This window comes from Neolamprologus brichardi, chromosome 20 (genome assembly GCF_056152115.1).
Source record: "Neolamprologus brichardi isolate AB-2024 chromosome 20, ASM5615211v1, whole genome shotgun sequence".
NCBI classification, from domain to species: domain Eukaryota; kingdom Metazoa; phylum Chordata; class Actinopteri; order Cichliformes; family Cichlidae; genus Neolamprologus; species Neolamprologus brichardi.
Genome location: NC_142123.1, coordinates 6804709 through 6830000, shown reverse-complemented (window position 1 = coordinate 6830000; position 25292 = coordinate 6804709). Strand labels below are relative to the sequence as shown.

The window sequence follows — 25292 nt, the reverse complement described above, 5'->3', positions numbered from 1 at the left end:
TGTGGCTTTCTCAGCCTCTCTGTTAGGCACAGGCTCACAAAATATTGGACCATTTAACACATACATGCCTCTGGTCTTCAAATATGTTGTTTCCAATATTGGAAATGCCTATAATTCACACACAGGTACTCAAATACATACATTTTTTAGAATTAATTTGATTTGATGACAATGTTTACTCCATTTAAATTTTTAAAAATGTCCCACAGGTTCCTTCACTGCACCAGTAAGAGGAGCGTACCACTTTGAATTTTACGTATATGGACATCATTCACATCCTTCAGGGGCTGTGTTGGTCAAGAATGGAGAGCACATCTTTATTGCATTGGAACATTCGAGCAGTTCTCATTCAGTCAGTTCTTCTAATGGTGTCACATTGCTATTAGAGGTAGGAGATGTGGTGTTTTTGCGACTGTGGAATGGTGCTTGGATTTTTGACAATGAAAATTGTCACAGCACCTTCAGTGGACATCTGCTTTTCCCCATGTGAGAAGAAAAACAGCCTAAGATATCTGTGCAAGCACACTCTACCAGTGTATTAGTTACTCTGCATTTTTTCTAGATATGAAGCTGACTGAGCAGCCACAAGTATGAATATGTAAACTATCATCATGTTTTCTTACTTTGTTTAGCCTTTTATTTAATTGTTGGCAAATTTTATTTTTAAAAAAGAGAGATTGGGTTAAATGTTTTCTTTTGCTTTTGCTTCTTCTTCTACTTTTTTAAAAAGTTGAATAGTATCAGACCCAGAACTTAAACACAAATTTAGTTTATTACGCACATGTAAATACCTTGTGATTTATAAAACCATGTTAATATAGCACAATCTATTTCCTTAGAAAGCAAAGACAGAAAGAAAGCTAGGCATTACTGTAACTGTAACTGTTTTAAACCCTTGCTTGTCAATTTACAGTCAATTAAACAAATAGCTAACTTTAGTTTTTCAACTTCATGAAAAACTTCTGCAATGTCCCACAGAGTTTACACCTTTGGCTTACACCTGGATTTCTTACATCGACACTTGGCTGCCATTAAGTATGGCTTCTGTTTTACACCTGCACTACTACAACTCAGCACAGACTTCATCCAACACATACGTTCTCACCATTTGATTGGGAATATGGACAAGCTGTAACTAATGTGTCACAAACACATATTATTGCCAACTTGTTTGCAGTTCAACTTTCTCCCAAATGAAAGAGTCTATTCCAACAACATTAACAATGCCGCATCTGCTTATATAAAGTTTTTATGCAATTGACTTTGATACTGACTGCTTTTAAATCCATAGTCTGGCTCTATTTTCTATTTCACAACTCTTAACCTCATATTTTGCACTTGGACCTCAAATCACAGAACACATTTCTCCTGAATGTACCATTCACCTCCAATCCCGCTGGACTTGTGTTTAAACTGAGTTAATGGCTCAATTAAAACACACCATAACCTAAATGTAGAATTATTTATGTACTAAATTTCAAAGAATAAATCAATAGCATATAAGAAGGATTTTGGGTAAAAAAACACAACAACCCAAAACTTAATATAATCCTCAATGTAAAGCCCACAGCAGTAAAAGAATATTTAACAAAATATGTCCTTACATTATGATTTTTTGTTTCATTTTTCCTCCACACTTTGCTGGGTGATGAGCTCACTGCATTTTTCTTCAAAAGGTAATAAATTATTGAGTGTGAACCTTTGGGCAATGTTTCCTCCTGACTACATTTTCATGTAGATCGTGTTTGTTTACTGGCACGACAGTGTCAATCAAATCTGTCTTTCTACCCAGTAGTTTTGCACTTTTAACCACATCTAAATCTAAAAGGGTTTTTGATTTTTGTTTGACCTCAACAACTACAAAAGAAACTGCCATTTCTTAAACACAATTTAATCAGTAGAAACTGCAATTCGGGAAGAATTACAATAATTTTTATTTTTAATTTTTTTAAAGTTAATCTCCTCCATGTGCCCAATTGGCTGGACATCCAACACTTAATTTGACTTTTTTATTTCCATGGGTTAAAGGTGAGAAGGTTATATTTAGGACAAAAAACAATTTCTATAGCAATATAATAATTAAATTCAATATTTTTCACACAATGAGCAAAATAAGTAATTTAAAGGGACTTACATAGTAAGGTCAAGGCAAATAATACGGTGTGTAAGTTGTGTTAGGAAGAAGCAAAAATGCTCTTTTAGAAAATAAACCTTATTGAAAGTATCTTACACCAGACCTCGATTCAGCCTCTCACTCTCTTTAAGCTTCACAAACAGGAGGACTGAACTGGTTAGAGTGGCTGCTTTGGGTGGAGGGAAACTGCTCAAAGCATTGTCACCTATGTTTGCTGAGCAGTGACTATTTCAGGCACTTCTGGCCCACAAATAAACAACGGAGGACTCATTTAAAAAGCACACAGGTTTTATTGCATATCAATTTCATGTATAAATTCTTCATAGCATTGGAAAGATTACATTTGGTATACATTGCTATTCTACAGAATTAACATCAGAGTCATATCTTTTCAATGAAATTTCTCTAAAGTACATCTGCAATAATCACAAGCATCAAAAGAACTGCAATTTCAGAATTGTTCAATATTATTCTACAATCCTTTATTGTTTTTCATTATGTCTTCTCTGACAAGTCTTTTCTAAGTCTTTCGGGACCACCTGTCCAAACATCTGTAAGGCAGTCAGAAGTTGAAGTCAAACATACTAACCTAACCACATGTACAATAAGTGCATCTACGAATTTCTTTTTTTTTCTTCCTTCTTTTCTTTTTTTTTTCATTTTTAATTTTTTTGATTTGATACACGTTTCACAAATGGACATCATTATGACTGCTAACACGTCATGCACAATAATTTTTTTTTTGTTTGCTTTCAATAAACATAACAGAGGCGATATACAACTCAGATTTTAACAAAACAAGCACCATCCATTTAAACCCATATTTTTCAATGATTTTTTTTCTTCAGACAAATGCACCATGTTTTTCATTCTTTAAAATACTATACAGTTAAAAAGAAACTATGTATATTTTTTACTTTCTCCTGTAACAGCGGGGGCAAACAGCAACCATCTTCTATTTTGCTGAAACATATTTCAGTGACCACTTGCCAGAATACGTTCTGAAGCTGGCAAAATGAAATACCTCTATGCCTTCAGTTCCTTTGCTTTACACAGCGCGTACTTATTACAGTAGTCCATGACAAGAATTACTACAAACAGTCAACCTTAAAACTTAATGACCCAAGTCTTTACATTTTGTAACCACAAGTTGGAAAGCAATGCATTTACCATGAATTGAATCTCATTCAGTAGAATTATATAAAAAGAAGACATCTGTCTTTAGAAAACTGAGATGATGCAGCAGTCCTAGCATCACACTACCACCTACTGTCATGAAGAAAAATTACAGTGCTTCTGTTATCCTTACCTCTCCATGTTGAGCACAACATGCCCATCTAGTGAAAGTGAAACCAAATGTATCTGTTCTAACATTCAGGGACCTAAGCATGATCAATTATTGGCTTGGACCCATATGATTTAAGTGCTATTTTCAAAATACAGCATCAGGCCTAGTTAGAAAAGTCCCAGTATGCGGAGAGGAACAGTGATCAACAATGCCCACGCTCCACCTTTTTGCAGCTATCTACAGTAAATTACTCACGCCCCTCCATGGCACAGCTACCTTGTAGACCATATGGAATGAGTTTTCAGTATGACCTCAGAAGAAGAATTTCAGATTAAGAAGTTATCAAGTGTTTCGGTTTTCCCCATCCAGCTAGACAGCTAGACATTTAATTTGAATGGACCGACCAGCAGAATTACGATGCCCGTTTTAATACTTTCTGTGGTTTGTTTTTATCAGTTCTTTTGGTTTAATGAGTTGTTGTCTTTCTTCTCAAATAGTCAGTGATTATGTCACGTTCGTGCAGTTGTGGCTGTGTGCGTTTGAATTTTGGACCGTATAAAATTGGACAACTCATTAAAAAAACCAAAAACAACAGTATTTGTTGGTTATAAGACATGTATTAAATCTCAAACAGATGAAAGGGGGAGCTCGATGTTGTAGAAAATACTCAGATTCAATAGTGTAACAATGTAATGCCCTTTTCATGACATCCATAACGAAGGTTGTCCAAGCCTGCCCCCTTTAGTACTTGAACCATTTTGAACAAGACACATTCAGCCTACTGGGTAAAATGGTTCAACTAAAACAAGGAAATAAAAAGGCTAAACACTGCAGGATGTTTCAATGCCAAATAGGATCTAAGACTAACTACAGCTATATTTCACTATAAATAAAATCAATTAATTTCATGTTTTTTGTTTTTTTGTTTTGTTTTTGTTTTTGTTTTGATTTTGTATTTTTTCTCATTTTGGCACACTAACCCATCAAAACCAGAGATTCTGAATCTCCCTCATGTTCTGAGAGTTTACCATTCCTTCAGCAACAAGAAACGAGGGATAAAATGACTTCTTCATTTTCACTCCCCCTGCCATGACAAAACAACCAAAAATAAATACAAACACACACTTTTGAAATCAAATATATAAGCGCTTAGTAAGAAAGAAAAAAAACAAAGAAACTATGACAGCAAATGCAAGCCCCTTGGAAATGAAATGATTGTCAGAGAACAAAACATTTTCTATGGGTTATTTGGCACATACCACTCTTCCTATGAACATCTAGGTTAATTTGTACATCATATGACATATCATACAATTTTGGTCCTTCTCTAAATTAATTATATTAACAATTAAGCACTGCAGTGCCTACGAAGAAACAATACTGTGTAAGAGGAAAGAAAAATTAATGTGAATAAAATTAACAAATGACAATGAAACAAGCAGAGAAAGACTTTCCTCATTTTTTTTTCTGAACATGATTTAAATCCATTTTCAGCATGATCAAGTTTGAATAACCAATTACAATGGCTAGTGGCCCAGATAACTCATTGAAAGCACATTTGAACGTAGAATAAAATTCTTAAAAAAAAAAAATCAACAGTCTATTGTATCTGCCAATTCTTTAAGTAACATTTAGTGTGGCGCTATTGTTGATTCTGCTGTTACAACTGTAACAAAATCAGTAAATAAGTCACCCATGGTTGGAGGAAACACGGAGACGGCGGTCAACACTCTCACTCTATTCTTGGTGAAACAGTGCCAACTTGTGGACATGCAGTGCCAATGCAGCATGTCTCTGCAGTGTTTGTAGTAGGCGGTGTATACAGACTTTAGAGACGTATCAGTCATTAAGAGTCTTTATGAGAGCCTTACGCAGGGTCTCTGTGGTGCTGCGGTAAGCCTTGTGCACTTGGGGAGGATCAGAGTAATGCAGAGTTTCAATGCTATTGAGAAGCATTCATCATGTCCTTCACATCAACAGGAGCTTAGCAGTGCGTTCGCTTTGACAGTCTTTGCAAGACCCTTCACCTGGGGGAAAATCTTCCCCTTCTTTCTTTAACAACACTCACACACAGACACACACAAAACAAGCACACACATCCACACAAACCCATTCTTTCTATCTTGAATGTGTATGACAATGAAATCTTCTCCATCATCCTTTGTCTTGCCCCCTACTCATGTCCACTTAGTCTTTCTGTTCCTCCTCCTACTCTTCCTCCCACCTTTTTTTTCTCTCTCTCTCTCGCTTAGATGTGGTTGAGTGGGTGAAAGCTGCTCGTCTCAGACGGTCCACCTCCCATGCTCAGCCAAGCGTCCAGAGAGTTCTGGGAGGGCGCGTGCAAAGGGTTGTTCTCAGAGAGAGACAGCATCATTGCATAAGCCTGTGAAAGAAGAAGACGGATGATTTTTAGGAAAATACAGAAACTTCAGTAAGCTTTCATTGTGTCCAACGACACGTCCAGAAATGAAAGGATTACAGTACATCTGGTTGCTGGTGTTTCACTCAAGTGTGATTATCTTCGAATTTCATGACTTTATACCTTGTAATTTCATTAAATTGTTTTAAAACTTAATACACCAGCAACGAATAGAGAAGGTTGTAGGTGATGTGTTAGTAAGTTAAGTGAAATTCAAAGATATAGGAAAGTAGGAAGAGAGGTGCTGTTTAGCTCCTGAAAATGTGAAAGCATCCATCTCATCCCTGATCTTTCTTTCCAGTGAACATATTTTGCCCTTCCTCCTATTTTATCTGAGCGACGCGTCCCTCCCTCTTTTAACGGACATCCAAAAGCCAGTCACATACCTGGGTTTTAGCCTGTCTGTACAATGTCTCTTTCAATGCCTCAGATTCTAGCGAAGTGTTAAAAATGTCTTTAACATCGAAAGGCTGCTCGTCACTGGCTGCTTTACGTAAACCATCCAAGCTCTTGGGAAAGCTGGGCAGTGCCTCCAGGTCCAAGAGAGAGCCCTCCTCCTCTATACACCTGCACACCGAAGCATGGGTGGATGGAAGAAATAGGGCAGCGTGGATGGGTTGGTTGGAGGATGGATAGAAAAAATTGATGGAAAGATATAAAAAACAGGGATGGAACAGATGGAGAGTTAATTAGGGGAGGGAGAATGTGAAGTGAAGAGAAAAGTAAAGGTATGATTAATAAAAGGGATCAACGGACAGCAGGAATAAAGTGGAAGAAAAGGGTTGAAGAGTTTAAAGAGTAGTTAAAGAAACTAGCCTAATGAAAGCACTTGACTTTGGGTTACATTTTTAAGAATCTGTGTAGGGGAGATTTTTAGTACATGTGTTATCCCTGTTTGCCCTTGTCGATTTACAGTGCTCTTTAGGAAATGCATTAGTTAGATTGTTAAGTATTGCAAATTTTGTTAAAACTCAACATTTGCTGTACATTTTTGTGGTTGCTTGGGATATATCAGGGTAAATCTTGTCAATGAACTCAGACCTTTTCTGCTAATTTAAAACAGACAAATACCTGCGAGTGTGTTCATAGCTCATCGCTAATGGAGCCGCCTCTGCCTCTTCTTCTTCCTCATCCTCCTCATACACTCCTGTTGTGACAGGAGACGGGGACTCGGGAGCCTCGTCGTGCGACTTCTCCGTCAGGCTGCCTTCCTCCTCCTCTTCATCGTCACCCTCCACTTCCTCTTCCTCTTCCTCCAGACCCTGGAGACCTAGCTTGGAGTTGGACAAACTGTGGCTGGGAGGGTGCTCCTCCTCAGGCTGGTCTGATCTGCGGAGGGATCAAAGGTCAGAGCAGGGAGGAAATGTTAGAAGTGCGACATCTGAGTTAAAGAGGTTTGAGTCTCCCAAGCCAATCAGGAGGGGCCAGAGGGAAACAATGGGAACACAGAAAAGTTGAATCGTGGTCAGTATAGTGGCCTGGATTTTAGTTAAAAACACATGTAGACAAACCAGATGGGAGTTTGATTTTTTTAAATATGATTTCTAATGTAAATTCTTGATTTTTTTTTTTTTTTTTAATTTACTTTTTTACCACAAATGATCAAAATGTAAGATAGAGGCTATGTCCACTCTTGAGCTGGCTGGGCGGCTGTTACCATTTCCTAACCTTTTAACAATCTGACTCATCATGAGTAGCAAGAGAAACAAAAATAATCTAATGACAGCATGTAAAGTCTAACTCCCGAGTCCACACAAACAACATGGGTGCTGACAGTCTGCCTGGACTTTTCCGATGGCCCACAGATGATTAATTGACCCGCTCCTCACAAACAGACCAGGGCATGGTCCACCTCAGACTAAGTCCTCTATGCCCCTCAACGCTTTGTAGTGGTGGAACACAGTTTGCACGACTGAAGGAAGATGATGGCTTGGCTGCAAACAGGCTATCAGCACACTACCATTACAACCTGCCATCTGTACATTTTCCAGCCTGCACCCCAATACCACCTCCCCCGCTTCCATCACCCCCAGACCACGATGTCATGGCTCATGATATCATTTCCTTTGGGATGGCAAATTTACCCCTTTCATTTTTTGCCACACAGTGGACATTTATCAAATCAGACAGGGTTACCTCTGGGAAGGGGTGCACGGGGACAGGATTGGGTCACACAGACTGGGTGAGTGAATGTGGGTAGAGGGACTTTGTGGGAGTGGAGGGGGGGTTCTTCTCTTTCAGTCTAGATTAAATATCACCATAATCAAATTGCAGAGCTGGCTGGCGGGGAAAAAGTACATGCCTGTGAATGGAGAGAGAAGCGTAGCTCTGACATAGGGGGCCCTGGGTTTTGTCATTTAGTCTAAACACGTCAGTTGGGTGTTTGTGTTAGCAGACTGGGGCTATGGGTACACAGTGAGTGGATAGGGGAAGAGCTCAATCATCAGTGGATCTCTTAGATAAATGCCTCAACCCGAGTCCCCCTTAGGGTCCAAACTGAGAGCTATTGCAGCCCGGTCTCAGATGAGGGAGCAGCTCCAACTCTAGTTTTATCCAAACCTAAAACTCAAGCCAAAGGCGGTGAGACAGATACCCCTCAGTCCTTACACACTGTGGTGGAGCTGAAAATATGCGTGCACACCTATACTCCCTAACTTTTCTCATTCTGTCCCACCCTGTGAGCAGCAGTGCTGCCTCAGCAACTACAGCATCACCAGTTTGGAAACAGGTCAAAGTTTTATACAAAAATAAAGGCTCCCAGGCACTTTTATTTTGACTGGCTATAATGGTGAAAAGGGAATTTTGAAGGGGGTGGGGAACTGTGATGTGGGGGCAGCTAGGAGTGATTATAGATAGTCATCCATGAATGTGTGTTTGTGTTCAGCATTTGACTTCAGTCACTCAGAGGGAGAATAAACAGCAGGCTGTCTGGTGGGAGGACAGAAAGCACAACACTTAGTCTGAATTACAGATATTAAAATGTCAGACGAGGTTGTTGTGGATGAGACTCGGTATTGATCCCAGATGGCAGAGGGGCTAAACTGCCACTGTGTCTTTTGGACATAATGCATGTTGACAAGAAAAAAGGAGGTGTGGGGGGAGAATGAGGAAGTGGCAGGCAGAAAGTGAGACTACCAGAAAGGAATCCAGAATGAGACGAAGGCAGAATCAATGCAAGAGAGCAAACCAGAAAATCGCCCTTCTTTTATTTCCCAAAACACAATTCTTGCCCTTTTCTGTTAACTATAAAAGCTTTTCAGAACTTAAAGCAGGAAGTTTCCATTTTTATGAGGATATTTAAAAAAAAAGAAACCTCTTTTTTTGTTGTTGTTGTTGTTGTTGTTTTTTTTTTAAATAAAAAACAGTTTTCCTTACTTTATAAGCAAGTTACAAAATTTTTAGAGTGCAGAGAAAACTAACAGGATTATCACTTGTGCTACTGGTCTGCAGGGTATTTAGAACTGAGCATGACATTCACAAACACATTAATTAAACTTTAAACATTAAAGAAACTAAAATGTGTGAAAATTGTTATATTGAACAATTACAATTATGTTTTACATTAAAAAAATGAAAGGTAAAAAATTAAGAAAACCTTTTTTTTTTTCATTTATTTTAGTGCAATGGTACTAAGTGTGTTCTAGCCACTAGGGGGCGCTGTGTACCAATTTCCTGGGTCTGTACTGTTGATTGCGGGAAGGAGGAAGGCGCTAGAGATGTAGAAGAGCAGCTGTTTACTTTAACTGAACAAATTTTTTGTTTGTTTTTCTGGATTTTCATACCTAAGATTAGATGTCCTAAATAAGGGAAATGCATTACAACATTCCTGACAACATCTGACAAGTTCTTTCTGCTGTAGTTAGGATTAATGTTAAATTTAGGATGAGGTCGGGTGAGAATCTAAGCTTGGCAGAAAAGAGTTAGCCACATGGATGGAAAGTAATCGCTGGAGATCTCTGTGAGAATCATGGTACAAATATAATTTTTGTGAGCGGGTTTTCGTCTTACCTCTTATCCGTGGAGCTGGAGGCCTGGTTCATCTCACTGTTGGAAATGAAGTTGCGGATTTCTGAGAAGTACGAGTCCTCCTTCTCATCTAAAAGTGCATGATTTTCTGGCTCTGAGTTTGGCGAGGAGATGGTCGTTCCTAAGTTGGAAAGCATCCCAGACTGTTGGCTCACTGTTGGGGAAAGAGATGTAGACACACACATCCATATGCATAAAAACACATGGACACACACACACACACAGACAGCCCACATACCATACCAAGACACACAAGCATCATTAGTGTGATGATCATCGCACAGTTATTTAATTTAGGAAAATATTAGAGGCAAAACACACAATTACTAACATTTAAACACTAAGATCATGCACAGCTCTCGTGACATTTTTTTGACAAACAGAAAAAAAATGTTTACAGAAATCTGTGTGGAAGATAAACATGATAGCAAAAGGTTTTATATAAGTTATGCTCTTACATTTTTCTGACAGTTTTTCAGTAATGCATGTGTGAAAATGGATTCAAACAATCAACAAAGCAAACACTTCCTGTTTATTGACTACATTACTAGTTCGCACAGCCATCATTGCAGTTGCAAACTGACCAGGAATGTTCTCGTGCTCGTGCTTCTTGAGATGGCGATCGAGGTTGGTTTGCTGACCAAAGCAGCGGTTGCACAAGTGACACTTGAAGGGTTTCTCCTTGTTATGGATATTGCGGACATGGCGTTGAAGATTGGATGAGATGCTGAATGAGCGGTCACAGTATTTACACCTGACGAAGAAGAACAGGGGTATTTAAATGTCAGCTGAAAGAGCAGTAGAGTGAGAAGGGCCCTAAAGATGTATTATTTATCTGCTGAGTTGAGCAAGAAACCACTTAAGGCTCTTGGGATTTGCTTAAAAGTATTCACTTTGTTTTTTCTCTGAAGTTTCACAGAAAGAGACCAAACAAAGTAAAGGCAGGTTTGAAAAATAGCCGTGACAAAGGGAAATATGTCAACTACGGGTATTTCAGAAACTTTCAAGACTCTCTGAATTAAAAATAAAAAGGAATACCTGTAGGGCTGTTCCCCTGTGTGTGTCCGCAAATGTCTGGTGAGATTTGCTGAGCGAGGGAAGATTTTCCCACAGTACCTAGAGCAAAAGGACAATGAGAATGAGTGAGCATACGGCATGGTGCACTTTCACATTTGCACATATTCCACCAACTAGTTTAAATGAAACGGGGTGCAGACCTGCACGCGTAGCGTTCCTTTCCCTTGCGAAGGATGGCGTCTGAGAGGGAAGGTGGTGGTGAGCGGAAGTTGAACAGCGGATGGGCCGAGTGTTGCAGCGAATTGGGCGGTGCGTCCAGTTTTAGTGCTCCAAAGCCGTCCAGCTTATCTGTCATGTTCTCCATTGCTGACATCTAGGGAATAAGAAGATTAAAAAAAGTAGATAAATTCTTTGTTTCATGTTTTAAAAACTGGATAAAAATAATTCAACCAGAGTTTGTATTATTTACCGTGTTATGGGTTCAATTATAAAGTTTATAAGGGCAGTTTTAATTTTTCGCACGTAGCGTGTGTTACATCGTGATGGCAGCATGTTTATGCGTATTAAAAACAGAAAAGAAAGCACTGAAAACAAAGGGACAATTTAAGAAAGAACAGGGAGTGAGGGAAAGATACAGGGAGGAAGCTTTGAGGAAGCAGCATATCAGAGGTTAGCCTTGTTGTTTGTACTCAAGGCATGTCACCTCCTTGACCTATAACACATTCACAAATGCCCAAGTACTGTTCCTCCAGTGCCCCCCTCTCTGTACAACCTCAGCTTCTACTAATGCTTTGTTCTCTACTTCTTACCTTCTTCTGCCAAAGCTGCTGTTGCAAGCCTGCAAATCGGCTAAATGAGGCATTCAAGAGCCATGACTGGAGCAATACAATATAGTTTGTGATACCCCCAACTGATAGCCGCTTCCCTCCCCCCCTCAGAAGCTTGTGAACAAAAGAGGCCAGTTATGTAGGAGTTTATTTGCCAAAAACAGCTTACATCCTTCCTTTTTTTAGTGAATACGGGACGGGAGAGACACAGGGACAGACACTCCGTCTCGATGTGTTTATTCGCAGTCTGAGAACGGGTGCAAGGGGGAGCGGGGTGATTCCGTCATGAGACTGAATTAGAGGTGGCATTGTGTTTGGATCACTGAGAGGATCACAGCTGAGACGCTCAGATATGAAAAAAAGTTTTTGCAGGGCAGCCTGCGAAAAGTTCTCAATCTACGAGATGATGAGATGAGATTTTAAAGGATGAAAAGGAAATCTGTTTGATGCTTAGAGCCTTGTCATGACATCATGTCTTTAAGATTTTGTACCCGGGTTTAGGGTAATTGAAAAAAGGTAACAATACAAAAAAAAAAATTCTTGCAATTTACCTTAAAAAAAAACTATGCTGACTAACAATATGACATCACGCATGTGAGATATGCAAACGCATGTTCATGTGTAAATGTATCTGTCTGCATGTGCACCAGATGTGTGTATTGCAAAGTCACGGTTGATAGAGGACACAGATTTCCAGGTCAGATTAAACCGTTTCCCCAATGAGAGCCCCCCATTCTCCTGGACACAAACACAGGATGTCCTTGACGGACACGGTGTTATTATCTAGCCAGCCAGCCAGGCACAGAAAAAAGAAAAAAAAAACTCTGAGGGGTTTGAGTTATTAGCTTGCCTGTGGGCTCCCACTACATGAAACAATGCCACAACTAAGATTAGCGTGGCCAACAGAGGCAGTTTGTTACAATTCAAATGGTTATTATTCTCTCTTTTATTAATACTATCATTGCTTGTAATCAAGATATGTAGAGGTGGGGAAGGTCTGGGGACAGTGGAACAATGTGACTGATTATCAAAGGGCAGCGATAACAGGCTGTGTCTTCTGAAAAAAGGTAAAGCTGACGAGGTACACAGGCGCCATTCCGTAAACAAAGGAAGAAATCATACAGAACCCTTGAGAAAATAACATCAACACTTTGGAATGATGGCGCTTGGGTCCTATCAATTCAGGTTTAAGCAGCGTGGGAGGCAGGAGTGAGGTATTTTCACATAATACATAGTTTGAAAATAATAGTCAATACTATCTGGGAATAATCAGCTTGTATGCAATACCTGGCGGTCAATTCCCCCGCTTGTTAGTCTCTTGGTGTACTTTCAGTTCAATGTGCACGTAGCATTTACTGTTTCTTAAAAAGAATAGTCTCAAACCAAGCTAGGTCATGTGTGCACTATGTACCTGGGGATGGAAGAGTGGCGGCGAGGGCCGGAGGAACTTGTCCTTCAGAGCTCCTACCGGGTCGAGTAGCTTCCTCTTCTCCACCCTGCTGGACCAATATCAAGGCAGAGGGTTACGTACCAAGGTCAAACATCATCTAGAATGCCCAACCTCATATTCTTCAATGCATCTACAAAAACGCCTTGATGTTGGTTGTGGAAGTGTCTGGTCTAATCCGGGCTGAAATACCTGTATATGGGGTCCATGAAGAATGCTGAGGGCTTGGCATAGTGCAGTGGTGGTGGCTGGTGTGGCTGTGCCTGGGGCTGCTGGTGCTGGGTGATGGTTGATTGGTGCAAAGACTGTGAATGAGGGTGTGGAAAACCAGATGGAGTTTCATCCTTGATTGAGACCCCTTTTCCACCTCCATAGAGGTGGTTCTTTCGATTATGTGGCTCAGCTGGCACACCATTATGACTCCCTCGGCTCCGGCTGCCAATGCTGAGGTCCAATGGCTGTTCTTCACTGCTAGATATTGCTAAATGTCCACTACTGCTCCCAGTACTATTGTTGGGGTTTGAGGTGTTTGTTGGTGTTGAAGGAGCTATCTTGGCCTCCTTGGGTTTCGTGGTGAGATCGAACGGTGATTCTGCTGTGGGAGCAGGAGCTGCCGGGGAACTAGAAACCATTTTGTGCAGTTGCTCACGAGGCGACTTGGGCTCTGCTTTAAAAAACATGCTAGGATTGAGAGCACCTCGATCAGCGCTAAAAGGGTAGAGGGAGTTGTGGAAGTTGGGCAGGAACTGGAAGGGAAACATGGAATGATAGGGCAGTGGACCCATCTTCTTCTCCTGATGAAGTCCAATCAAACCTGGACCAAAATATTTCTCTGCAATAGAAGCGATGGCTTTTATGGAATCAGTGGTGGCTGCATTGGAATTTGTGGTGGTTGTGGGCGGGAGGGCTTGCTCATCGGGTGGGGGGAAGAAGGAGTGCTGCGATGCAGAAGCAAGAAACGGACGATCAATCGACAGGTTCCCTGAACTAGACATGGCTGATATCAATGCACGGTTTGTGTCTTCTAACTGGTGTGCCTCTTGGCTTGATACAGTGCCAGACGGCTTCCTTCTTTTACCACTTCTCTCACGCTCACTCTCTCCATCACTTTCCAGGTCAGAGCCGTCCCCTGAAGCAGTACCTGTGGTGGTGTCCAAATCTGTCCCACTTGTGGTATTGACATCTTCAAGGTCACTACCGTCAGACATATCTGCCATCTTTGATTTTGGTTTGGCTTCTCCACTAGAAGACAAATCCAGTTTATTCTCCTTCTCTTTGTCTTCGTGCTGACTCAAACTGTTAACACCATTGCCATTTGTGGAACTAACTAGAGACAATGGAGGAGCATCTAGAGGACTCTGAGGGAGCTTCACCTCCTGACTGCTGCTGCTCAGCGGGCTCTTTATCAGTGGACTGGCCGGTAATAAAGGAGGTCGTGGATATAGCGACGGGGGAAAAATACCTGGGAAACCATGTGGGAGGGATGGGAAGCCGTGGGGTCCTGGGGAGAAGGGCAAGCCAGCATGAGGATGAGGTCGGGAAGGAAAGTAGTCAGTGAAGCCTAAACCTGACTGGTTTAAACCAGAAAGGTGGGGATGGTGGGACTTAGCCTTAGCCATGATTGGGCTGGAGCTCATGGGGATGCCAGGGTTGAACATCCCTGCTGGAGAGCCATAATGGTTTTTGCCCTCACAGAAGCGACGGTGCTTGTTGAGGGAGGAGGTAGTGCTGAACAACTGCCCACAGTCTTTACATTTGATCTGGGTGCGGCAGTCAGCATGCATACGCTTGTGGCGACAGAGGTTGGAGAACTGGGTGTAGGATTTGTGGCACACCTCGCCTGGGGGAACAAAAAGATGCAGCCCACCAGGGCCTAGTTAAACCAGTTTTAACACTGTCTCTAACTTTGTATACCAAAGCAACAGTAACATGAACATTTCAATGTAAACGGCTGTTGAAAAAAAGGTTTTAGGAAAGGAAGGAGCTGGTTCGTATGGACAGGATAACTTACACAATCTGAAAAAAAGTGGTCTTGATTTAGTTTATATATTTTACTTCCAAATAATTACTGCACACATGTAACAGATAAAATAAATAAAATACATATGTGAGGGCTGTTTTTTTCCCCCCTTTACTGTAAAACACTCCATTTCCAATTTAAGCACTGTCACGTTGTTTTAAGTTTGACAAAAAAGAGCTTAGGTAACCAGATCAAATCTATTATTCACATTGTATAATGAAATTTATTGCAGGGCAAATACGACCTTTGTGCCTGCAAACAAGCTGGTGTACATAGAAAAAAAAGAGAGACTGGATAATGAGTGAGGTTAAACGAGGTAGGAAAAAAAAGTCTCAAATAAATAAATTGTTATGAAAAAGGTGATCATTTACTTCCGAAGCCCTTACTTACAGCTAAAGGGTTTGACACTACTGTGGATGTGCTTATGCTGCTTGAGGCCTGACGAGGTGGCAAAGGTCTTGCCACATTCAGGGCATGTGTGAGCGCGGGCCCCCACGTGTTGAGAGCGGATGTGACGCTGAAGGTTACTGGGATCTGTGAACACCTGAAATTTAAAACAAGTGTATAAAAAAAAATGCAAGGTATGCCATGACTAACAATGCTAAAAAAATTACACAAAATTCCCCTTTTTGTATTTTGTAAAAACATAAGCAGACTTTTCATTTCTTTGTCTTCTTAAAGAACTACTAACAGATAAAGCCTGTGTGTCCTGTGCACAACTTACGTGGCGGGTATGCTGTACCTTATCACAGTTTTCACACTCAAAGCGCTTGCCACTGTCATGTGACATCTGGTGACGGATGAGGTTGGACTTCCAGTTGAAGGCTTTGGGGCACTGGTCGCACTTGTACTCCCTCTCTTCTGTGTGAACTATCATGTGTTGTCCCAGACTTGATTGAGAAAACACAAGCTCATCAGCAAATCGGTCAATGAATCACATTTGTAGCACAATGAATGGGCTGAACTTCACCTGTACTCATTGGGAAAGATCTTCTCACAGTCTTTACACTCATGGACAGGATCGTCGCTGTCCTCACGTTCCTGTTTGAAGTCGTCTCTTAGTGCGTCAAAGATGGAGCCAGCACTGGAGCACGAATACTTCTGATGCCGCCGCAGCTCAAGTGTTGAGGAGAACAGCTCATCACAGTCTTCACAGCGGTACATCTGCTCGTCTGCACGCAAACACACCCATACACAAGGGTTTGTTTAGCCACAACCCAGCTTTCTATATGAATAATACATCAAACATGTACATAACTAAGAGGTATGTATTTTAAAAAAAACATTTCTCATCATAACCTTTGATGTAGGAATTCTTAAGTAAATAGAAATGATTAATAATTAGTTTTTGTAACTTTGTAACTTTTGTAACTTTGTCAACTTTGTCAACATTTTAATTACAAGCTAAGACCACCTACAAGCTCGCTGACTTTTAATTGTGCTTTTAATCTGTGCAAAAAAGACAACATTTTTCGCTATCAGATTCAACACAATATCAAAATGTGCAATGCAAAATAAGCTTATTTGCATCTTAGTATACTAACTCCTGAGGAGTGCATGTTGGCAGAGATGCAGAACCAAATGTCTAAAATGTATAAAAAGATAAAAACTGATAATAACACTCAGCAAAAAGAAGAATCTCGTCCACTTTTGTGCTTCAGTCACAGCTGTATAGACAGGTTTAACAAATGGTAAAAGCAACCCCATAAAATGGAAATCAATTAGCAGTGAAATGTAACCGTCATTAAAACTGTTAATTACTTGTTAAAACAAGTGTTTGCTTTAGAGTGTTGGTGTAATAGCGCACAGAGGAAACAATAGGGGCTGGTCTTCCCCTTCCATGTTGATAACCTTTACAATACTTCTCACCAACAAGGTCAAATGCATAAAACTCGGACCAGCTCTTTCAATAGCAAGTTCCTGAGTCCGACGCCAAGTTCAACAGATCAGGGGAAAGCCCAGCGGAGTGTCTGTGTGCAAATGCATAAACAAGTGTACGCGTGTGTGTGCGCGTGCGCACGAGTGTGTGTGTGTTTAAGTGTGCTTATGTTTCCAAAATGAGCCAAAATGAACAGAGGTAAGCAGGGCCACGGTGGCGCCGACCCCATGGTGATTTCAGCGCCAACCTGCCATACCCTCTTTGGCATGACCCAAGCAGCCAGCGTCTGAGTCGGCCCCCCAGGTGTCCCAACATGCCACACACACCCATCCATCAATTCAAGCTGTACTAAATGAGTTTATCCAAAATGACTTACAGTGCATGGCTCACCTGCTTTCTACTGCATGTGGCCGTTTATCCAGCTGGAACTTCTTGGACACATTAAAAGGGCATTAGTGTAGCAACATCAATGTGTCTAACCTTGGGGAGAAGGATAAATGACCTTCTGGTCAATGGACCATTACACAGAGCTCAAACACTAAACTAACTAGCCACTTTGACACCACTGTGTGGACGTATTTCATAGGGAGCGAGCATTTTACTGTGAGAGGGTTGGGTATGATTGCCTCTGCAGCACAAACAACTCAAAATAATTTTTGTCTGTGACATTTAAGAGTGGAAAATATTTTGGACAAAAAAATAAAAAAAATAAAGACATGGTTCATATACAGCAAGGACCTTCAAGTACCCTCTAGGAAAAGGAACACAAGTAATAAAAGATGAAAGGAAACACCTAAAAGGACACTCAGGTGTGTGCGTGAATGTTAGGATGCACATATGCAAAGGTACTTGCATGTGCATTTCGGCGTGCCTGTGTTTTTTTTCAGCAAGTCTGGCTTGTGTGGGTTTTGTGGAGGGGGGGTGGGGAGGTTAAAGTGGAGACTAATAGCTCTCTGGGAGACGAAGGGAGTCACAATTATGTGCAGTTTAGCAGCTAATCTGGGAGCATGGGTGAGGTCTCAGGGGACTCCTCAAGTCCTCCACTTCAAATTCCTTCTCCGATAAGCTGGACACAGAGAACAGAGCTGCGCTGCCAAACTCCTGCTCAACCCCAATGCCTCACTCCCTTGCTCGCACAAATGCAGGGAGACAGGAAAAACAAATCAGATGCGATCATCACAACGGTGAGATGACTTTGTATCGCTGCTCATCCTTCTATTTCAGTGTTGCTGATTCACATATACTGTAAGCATCTTTAAACACTAAACCATCTGTATGTTACAAGTTCTTTTCTGTGTGCCTTCAACTCTCTCTTACACAACACACAGAGCCAAATACTTTGGCCCTGACACAGACATTTTGGCAGGTGAAATTTTCTCTCTGTCTGCCTCCCTCATGCGCATACATACAGGCAGATGAATTCAACAAATCATGTATAAGCGTGCTCCATCTTTGACACACTCCTACAACATGTCAATCTGCTTCTTTTCAATAATATAGCTTTCTTTGCTCCTGTATCCCCCCTCCCTCCCCTTCATCTTTGGCACTGAGACCTGTGCATAAACTGTGCATCATGCAGGGTAGTGGTGGGGAGCTGTTGAACTGCACAGCATCTCACGAACATCTTGTTCTCCCTCCACAATTTTCTAATCAATGACAAGTAACAGTAATCAGATTTTCTTTTTTTCATCTGTGGTTCCAGAAAGACTGGAAACACAACAAAACAATGTTACCTGACAACAGCACTTCGGCACAATAAGTCCAAGATGTTTAAAGAAAACGCAGCGGAACTACGGACCCTTTTCCGCTTAAGTAAAGTTTGAAAGAAAAGTGAACAGCTGTCCAAGTTAGATTACGAGATAAAATATTGGACATATTCAGTCTGACATAGGCGGGCACGGTTGAAAGGCAGTGAGTACAGTGAATCAGGTTACCCAGTCAGAGAGGAGAAGGGTGGATGAGAGCACCTAGAAATGTGACGCACTTTGAAATGTGAGCCAATTTCAAGAGGACAGTGTAAAAGAAGGTGTAACGAAGCACTTACGGCACAAGATCTAAAGAAAAGGTCATAATAAAATACACAGAAATGTACTAAAAGAAAGAAAGGGAACGATTTTATTTATATTGTATATAATCTTTAACTAATTCAACAATGAGACTAAAAAAGGTTCAAGCTCTAGCATATTCAATTAACTGACAGGTAATTTTTCAATGGCTTCTGATCATACCTGATCTGCTTTGTAGCTTTCTATTCATTATTTTTAAGCACTAATTAAATTACACACCGAAACAACTTAAACAGGTTAGACAGAGGCATCTTTCCCCCTTTCTTTTCAGTCGGAACACGGGATTCCCAGGGGTTGAAATCGCTGCAGAGAAGTCGCTTGGACGCATGGAGAAACGCCAGGCAGGCAGAGTGAGCGAACATAAATATACAATGCCATCTCAATGGAAACTCCTGATTAGACTGTTTTGCTGAACACCAATACAATGGCAGGCTGCTGAGGTGGGGGGACTGGAAAAGAAGTCAATGAACAATCCATCAGAAAGGCCGACTGCCTAAAAAACCGCTTTAACGGAAACCTCATACCTATATATCCAAGTTTGACCGAGGAAGTAGACTGTAAACCGTCTCAAACCAACGGCCTTCTTAAAGTTGCACACCGGGGAGACACTAATTAAACTCATGACTTGTAATTTTCACCCTATTGGTTATTTATTTTCATTTTTAGGATAGTAATAGTGTTCTGATGCCAGTCCGTTTTATGGTGATTTCCTTACATTTCCAGCACTACGGTGTTTGTTTGAAGGTTTTCACTCTGATGAAGACCTGAGGTGGTTGAAACGAGTCAACGTTTTAACTATTTCCCGACTAAATGCCATTAATCCATCTCCCCCTCTTGCTCCACCTATGAACGTTTTTTTCTCCCTTTGCTCCCATAATGTGTTCTTAATAATATGCACGGTACCGAGTAATTTCTGTTTGATCTTAGCTTTCCGTCAACAGAAAATTTCTACTCGCATAGGATGGAATATGACAAGTGCCAATTGACGCCCTAATACAGCATTTCAGGCAAAGAGGCCCATTATATTGCAGCATTGTAAAAGAGCACAATTCAGACCAGACTCTTACGGGTATCCTTCCTATATTGGCAAGCCTATTTTAAATGACAGATCCAAAACGGCCTTCAACCATATGCTTTAATGCGGGATTTAATTCCATCCTGGAAATTTATGGTTCGAATAATTCACATTTCTGGAGTAGGGAAAAAATCTTGGAGGGAGAAGTGGTGTCTTTTCCTCCAGTTATGGAGTGTGTTGACCGCGAAAGCGGCACAGGATGCAGGTTGGAGTTTGTTTAAAACGTGCGCTAATGACGCGCATTAATCTTACCTTGTAGGTTGGGTGCCATGGATCCCTCAGGGAAAATACCGTCCTTCATATACACTAAGAGCTCCTCCCCTGCTTCAATGTCCCGGACAGCTTTATAATAAATCTGAAGAGAGAGAGAGAGAAAGGCAAGGGAGACTTTAACTTAGGTCAGGAAAGGATTAATAAGTCTGGCCCCCTATATATTTACTGTCGCAGCTCAGGGCCCGCGTGAAACCCAATATTATTCTAATAATATGGCTGGTAACGGGGGATTGCGAATATATAAAGTAAGATACATTATCCTCCTATTGGAACATAATTGATTCTGATCTGTTCCCAACATTAAACAATTCATTTTACTAACATAAAAACTCCCCCTCCTTTTATTTTACAACACAATCAGCTGTTTGTTTAATTGCAAATTTATCCGAACTTTGTGAAATAAAACGAACGGAAATACGTAAATGTTGGTTTCTGTTACAGATGGAAACGTGATCTGCACTCTTGTTAAAAAATAAATAAACACCCGAGAGAAATTATATAAGAAATCCAGACAAACGCATTTGTTACAAAAAAAAATGTCATAGCAAAAATAAACAGCCCCGCTTCTGTCGTGCGTTTTTGTTTTACAGCTGCAGCAAACCGGGAAATGTCAGGTCTTTAACTGCACGCGACAAATCACTTTATTGAGGTCATTTGACAAGTGTGCTCTGACATAATTTACTGCTGGACACTTGGGTTTCATTTTTTTCCCAGTTTTCGTTCAATACAACAGAAATCGGATTCAAGTTGAAGTATTTAAAGGTAAGTCAGAGCCGAGGCCTAAACCAACAGTACAGGAAACCAAGCTGAGCTTAAATCTCGATTCACAAAATACAAATAAATAAATAAATAAATTATAAAGATGATAATTAACATTCAAAGTTTTTTTTTTTAAAAAATAATCATCTTTACATGGCACTTCTTTACATGTTGCAGCTCTGTGCATCCCAATTATTATGACACAGCGCAAACAACTTCAGGCGTGATCTGTGAACGCATGGGGGCGCTCTGCACCAGCTGTACACTGTCACCACAACAAGACGGACAGAAGCACTCTTTCACACATACACACACAAACATACAGAGAGGCTGGGAAAGTAACTTTTAAGACTTAGCGCTCGTCAGATGAGAGAGAGGAGACAAAGAGCAAAGGCCTAAAATCAACGAAAACTACACGCATTATTATTATTATTATTATTATTATTATTATTATTATTATTATTATTATTATTATTACAGCGTATTATATTTACCACAAATAGGCTACTGTCTCTCTATGCTTTTTCGACCTGACCTTTCTTTTCTCCGTGAGACGGAACAGTTGAGAAAGTTGCGCGGCGCTGCGGAGAGCCTCCAGCTGCAGTAGCACTTCAGTCCCGGTGGAGTTGGCGACACAACCCATAGTAGGTCTGCCCGAGATGGACCGGGGCGCTAGAGCGCACAAGGCCGGGGAGAAGAGGTCGCGGGTCGGTCGGGAAGAGCTGTAGACGGTCGGTGATCGCTCCGTTTGGTTGGATGAAGCCTGACGCTCCTCTGCTGGGTTACTCTCTAATCTAGTCAGTGAGCGCGTCTTTGATGATGATGATGAGTCTCTCCCTCACTCTCTCTCTCTCTCTCTCTCTCTCTGACTCTCTCTCTCTCTCATTAGTGATTCCCTGTTGCCCCTTAGTGCTCTCTCGGTTACCCGTCGGCCACTCCTCCTCGTCTTATCTCCAGCCAAAAGGATTGAGGGATCTGCGGCACAGACCCCTCCCCGCATCTCCGATCCCAGCCGCCGCTTTGGCCGCTTGATAAATCTACTATCGATGTAAATAATAGATAAAGCAGCCTGACAGACTCGCAGTCATTCTGTCGGTCACTCTAACACACAAACACACAAACACACACACTCATAGGCCGAACACATGCTTAAACAAGCAAATAGACACACAGACACACAGCAGGCCTTTTTATTTATTTATTTTCTTAGTTTAAGTTTTGCTTCGTGCTTCACTTTTGTGGTCTGAGCATAATCTCATTGCCTCTTAGATTTTTTTTAATCTAAAAGAAAAAAAAGAATTATTGAAGAAAATAAAATTTGACAGAGTTGAATGGTTTAAGATCGCATTTTCATAAAATGTGATAAAATAGAATTTCTATTTTTATGAGGTTTGTGTGACGTCGTAAAGTTATTTTGACGAAAAAAAATATATCGATTACGGATATTGCTACTGAATTATTTTTCAAATATTTATTAAATCGTATTTACAGCGGGTAAACAAAACAAATAACACCCGTTCAGACACGAGTGTGGGCACTGAGGTAAAAAACAATGAACAGCGTCGCAATATCCCTAAAAGTCCTTTTTTTATTTTCTATTTTTTTATGCTTAATTTATATTGCAGCCCTTTTATGTGTAGTTTAATTTATGATATTAATGACACATCTTCCCGGTTTTATGTCAAGATTATTAATTGCAACATTATCAGAAAATATTACACTTTTTTTCCTTTCAAAGAATACAAGTCAGTTAATAATTAAGAGGGTTTAATTACATTCTTAATTAATATTTGGATGTCTAATTTGAATATTTCTTTTGCCTTTTCTCTTACTCGGTCTCTCTTTCTCTCTCTCTCTCTCTCTCTCTCTCTCTCTCTCTCTCTCTCTCTCTCTCTCTGTGTGTGTGTGTGTCCTACAGTAAGGTCTGATCACATAGACTTGTCTTGACCTCTTCCCATCTCTGTCCAGTGTTCAGCAGACAGATGCCTCATCAATCAATGCCAGCCATAGGGGTCCACAACAATCCCCTACTGTGGCCTAATACACATGCGCGCGCGCACACACACACACACACACACACACACACACACACTTGCACATGCACGCTTGTCTCTATGAATTGATGGATCCGTCCAGGGGTAGAAGGGCAGATCAAACAGCACTGGAAAGGGCTTCACTCCAAAACACAAAAGATGAAAAGTTGACAAGAAGGTGGACAAGGTTCATCTTTTCCTTAAACCCCCCATCAGCTACCCACCCATCTCACATGCCACTCATAGCTCTCTCAGCTGTTTCCACCTCTCAGTGCAACTTGGCCTTCGGAAAAGTGAATGGGCACACTTGCAAACCCATTTTGACCAATTGTTTGGGGTTATAAATGAATGAGAACAATTTCACTTAGGTGCACGCACACACACGGAGGCACACATTTTGGATGGATTTTAACTGAGAAGAATGTAATTGATACAGTTGTCTGTAGATGCTTACACAGAGAACCACATTCGCATTATCAGAAAAAATAAGAAATCCACAATGCTTTGAATGAAACTCGTGGAATCACCTGACAGAATGGAGACAAATCTATAAAAACAATGCCAAATTAATGCACGGCCACAAATGTCTGAATTATGATCAGTCATGCACACATTTGTTCATCTTGCATCATTAATGACAAACAACCCCATAACTTCTCCTCTTGCTCTTTAAAAGGTTACTGCCTGCATTTGAATTTGCCTAGTGTGCACATATTTCCATAAACTCATGTATTGTGCATGCAGTTATAAAAAAAGAAAGAAAGAAAAATCAGTGAATGGTCTCTTAAATTATACATTTTAGCACTGAGTGGCTGCACATAAGTGTGTGTGTGAGTGTGTGTGTTTGTGTTGTGTTTGTAAATAAATGATAGGGTCATACCTGCGAGCCACTACACCAAACAACTGGGCAAGCAAACAAAAGCAAAAGCCGTTCGCTAAGTACAAACAACTGCAAAACACATCAAAAAGCAATCGTGCACGTGGCCTTTTCGTGGTCCGATAATTCTCCACAATTTTCTCTGGTGCCCTGATTCTTTCTTTGACATTGTGTGGCAGTGGCAGGGGGCACTGATGTGAAAATCTTAAAAGGATTAGGCGGGCTGGTGTTGCCAGCCAATTGGTGCTTGTCAATCTCGGAGGCCCCCGTGCGTTCAGTCTCTTACGCCTGGTACCAAGCCCCCTTTCTCTCTATCGGTCAGACTTAATGTCTGAAGCTTAAATGGACACACCAGCCTGTCCCCTTGGTGTGACAGGGTGACAGGTGGCAGATCAAGACACCGGGATAGAGAAAGGAGACAGAGTCGGCAAGGAACAGGCGGCTGGAGACGGAGTCAGGAAGGGCCGCGTAGGCAGGGATTAGAAAACAAATGAGAGCGGAGTGACGAGAATGTGGAAACACGCAGACGAATCATACGGGCGGATCTGGCTACTGTCATGCTGCTTAGCTTCTGGTGTCATCTCATTTAAGATTCCCATCCTCGGTTCTCCTTTGGAAGCAGATTGAATTGACAGTGAAATGCGTATTAAGTAACAACACCAGTATTTAATTTGCAGAAACTGGGACAAGAGTCAGCAGAGCAAAATGTAGCAAAAAGAAAAAAAAAACTGTCTCTGTGTTATAAACAGAAACGGAGAATTATGCTAATACGTTGCAGCAGTGTAAGTTGTGGTACACGCATTGCATGGGGTTAGGGTTAGGGCCTAGTTAAGCAGTTGGGGTTTTATAGGCAATGGCTGGGCATCTTTCCAAAAGGATCCGATACAGCTCGCTTAGGTTTGAGAGAGAAAGAGAGAGCGAGAAGGGGGTGGTGGGTGGGGGTGTTTGGGTGATAAGAAGCAAAAAGAGAAACTGCTGCCGCCACAGAAGAAGACTGGGCCTTGGATAACGGTTATTATGGGACTCAGGAGTGTCAGACTATTCCTCGGCCTCTTTACATGGGTCAGTTCTTAACAGCACTGGCAACCATCCCAGCCACAGACACACAATGGAGCCATTCCTTGGTCATTACTAGCACACACTTTTCTCTTC

The 25292-nt window shown here is 41.1% G+C and overlaps 2 protein-coding genes across 2 annotated transcripts in view; one reads left to right on the top strand and one right to left on the bottom strand.

The window, feature by feature from the left end:
- Nucleotides 1-938, top strand: part of LOC102794871 (uncharacterized) — a 3173-nt gene extending 2235 nt beyond the window's left edge. The window contains exons 5-6 of the mRNA XM_006785766.3: nt 1-125; nt 210-938. The exon at nt 1-125 is cut by the window's left edge and continues 7 nt beyond it. Of these exons, the coding sequence (XP_006785829.3) occupies nt 1-125; nt 210-490 (406 nt within the window). The 3' untranslated portion in view covers nt 491-938. The remainder of the gene's footprint in view (nt 126-209) is intronic.
- Nucleotides 939-2404: 1466 nt separating this feature from the next.
- Nucleotides 2405-25292, bottom strand: part of prdm16 (PR domain containing 16) — a 185420-nt gene continuing 162532 nt past the window's right edge. The window contains 13 exon segments of the mRNA XM_087834434.1: nt 2405-5805; nt 6228-6408; nt 6913-7170; nt 9850-10021; nt 10452-10621; nt 10906-10983; nt 11085-11257; nt 13123-13210; nt 13351-14998; nt 15569-15722; nt 15903-16068; nt 16149-16350; nt 20451-20553. Of these exon segments, the coding sequence (XP_087690560.1) occupies nt 5671-5805; nt 6228-6408; nt 6913-7170; nt 9850-10021; nt 10452-10621; nt 10906-10983; nt 11085-11257; nt 13123-13210; nt 13351-14998; nt 15569-15722; nt 15903-16068; nt 16149-16350; nt 20451-20553 (3528 nt within the window). The 3' untranslated portion in view covers nt 2405-5670.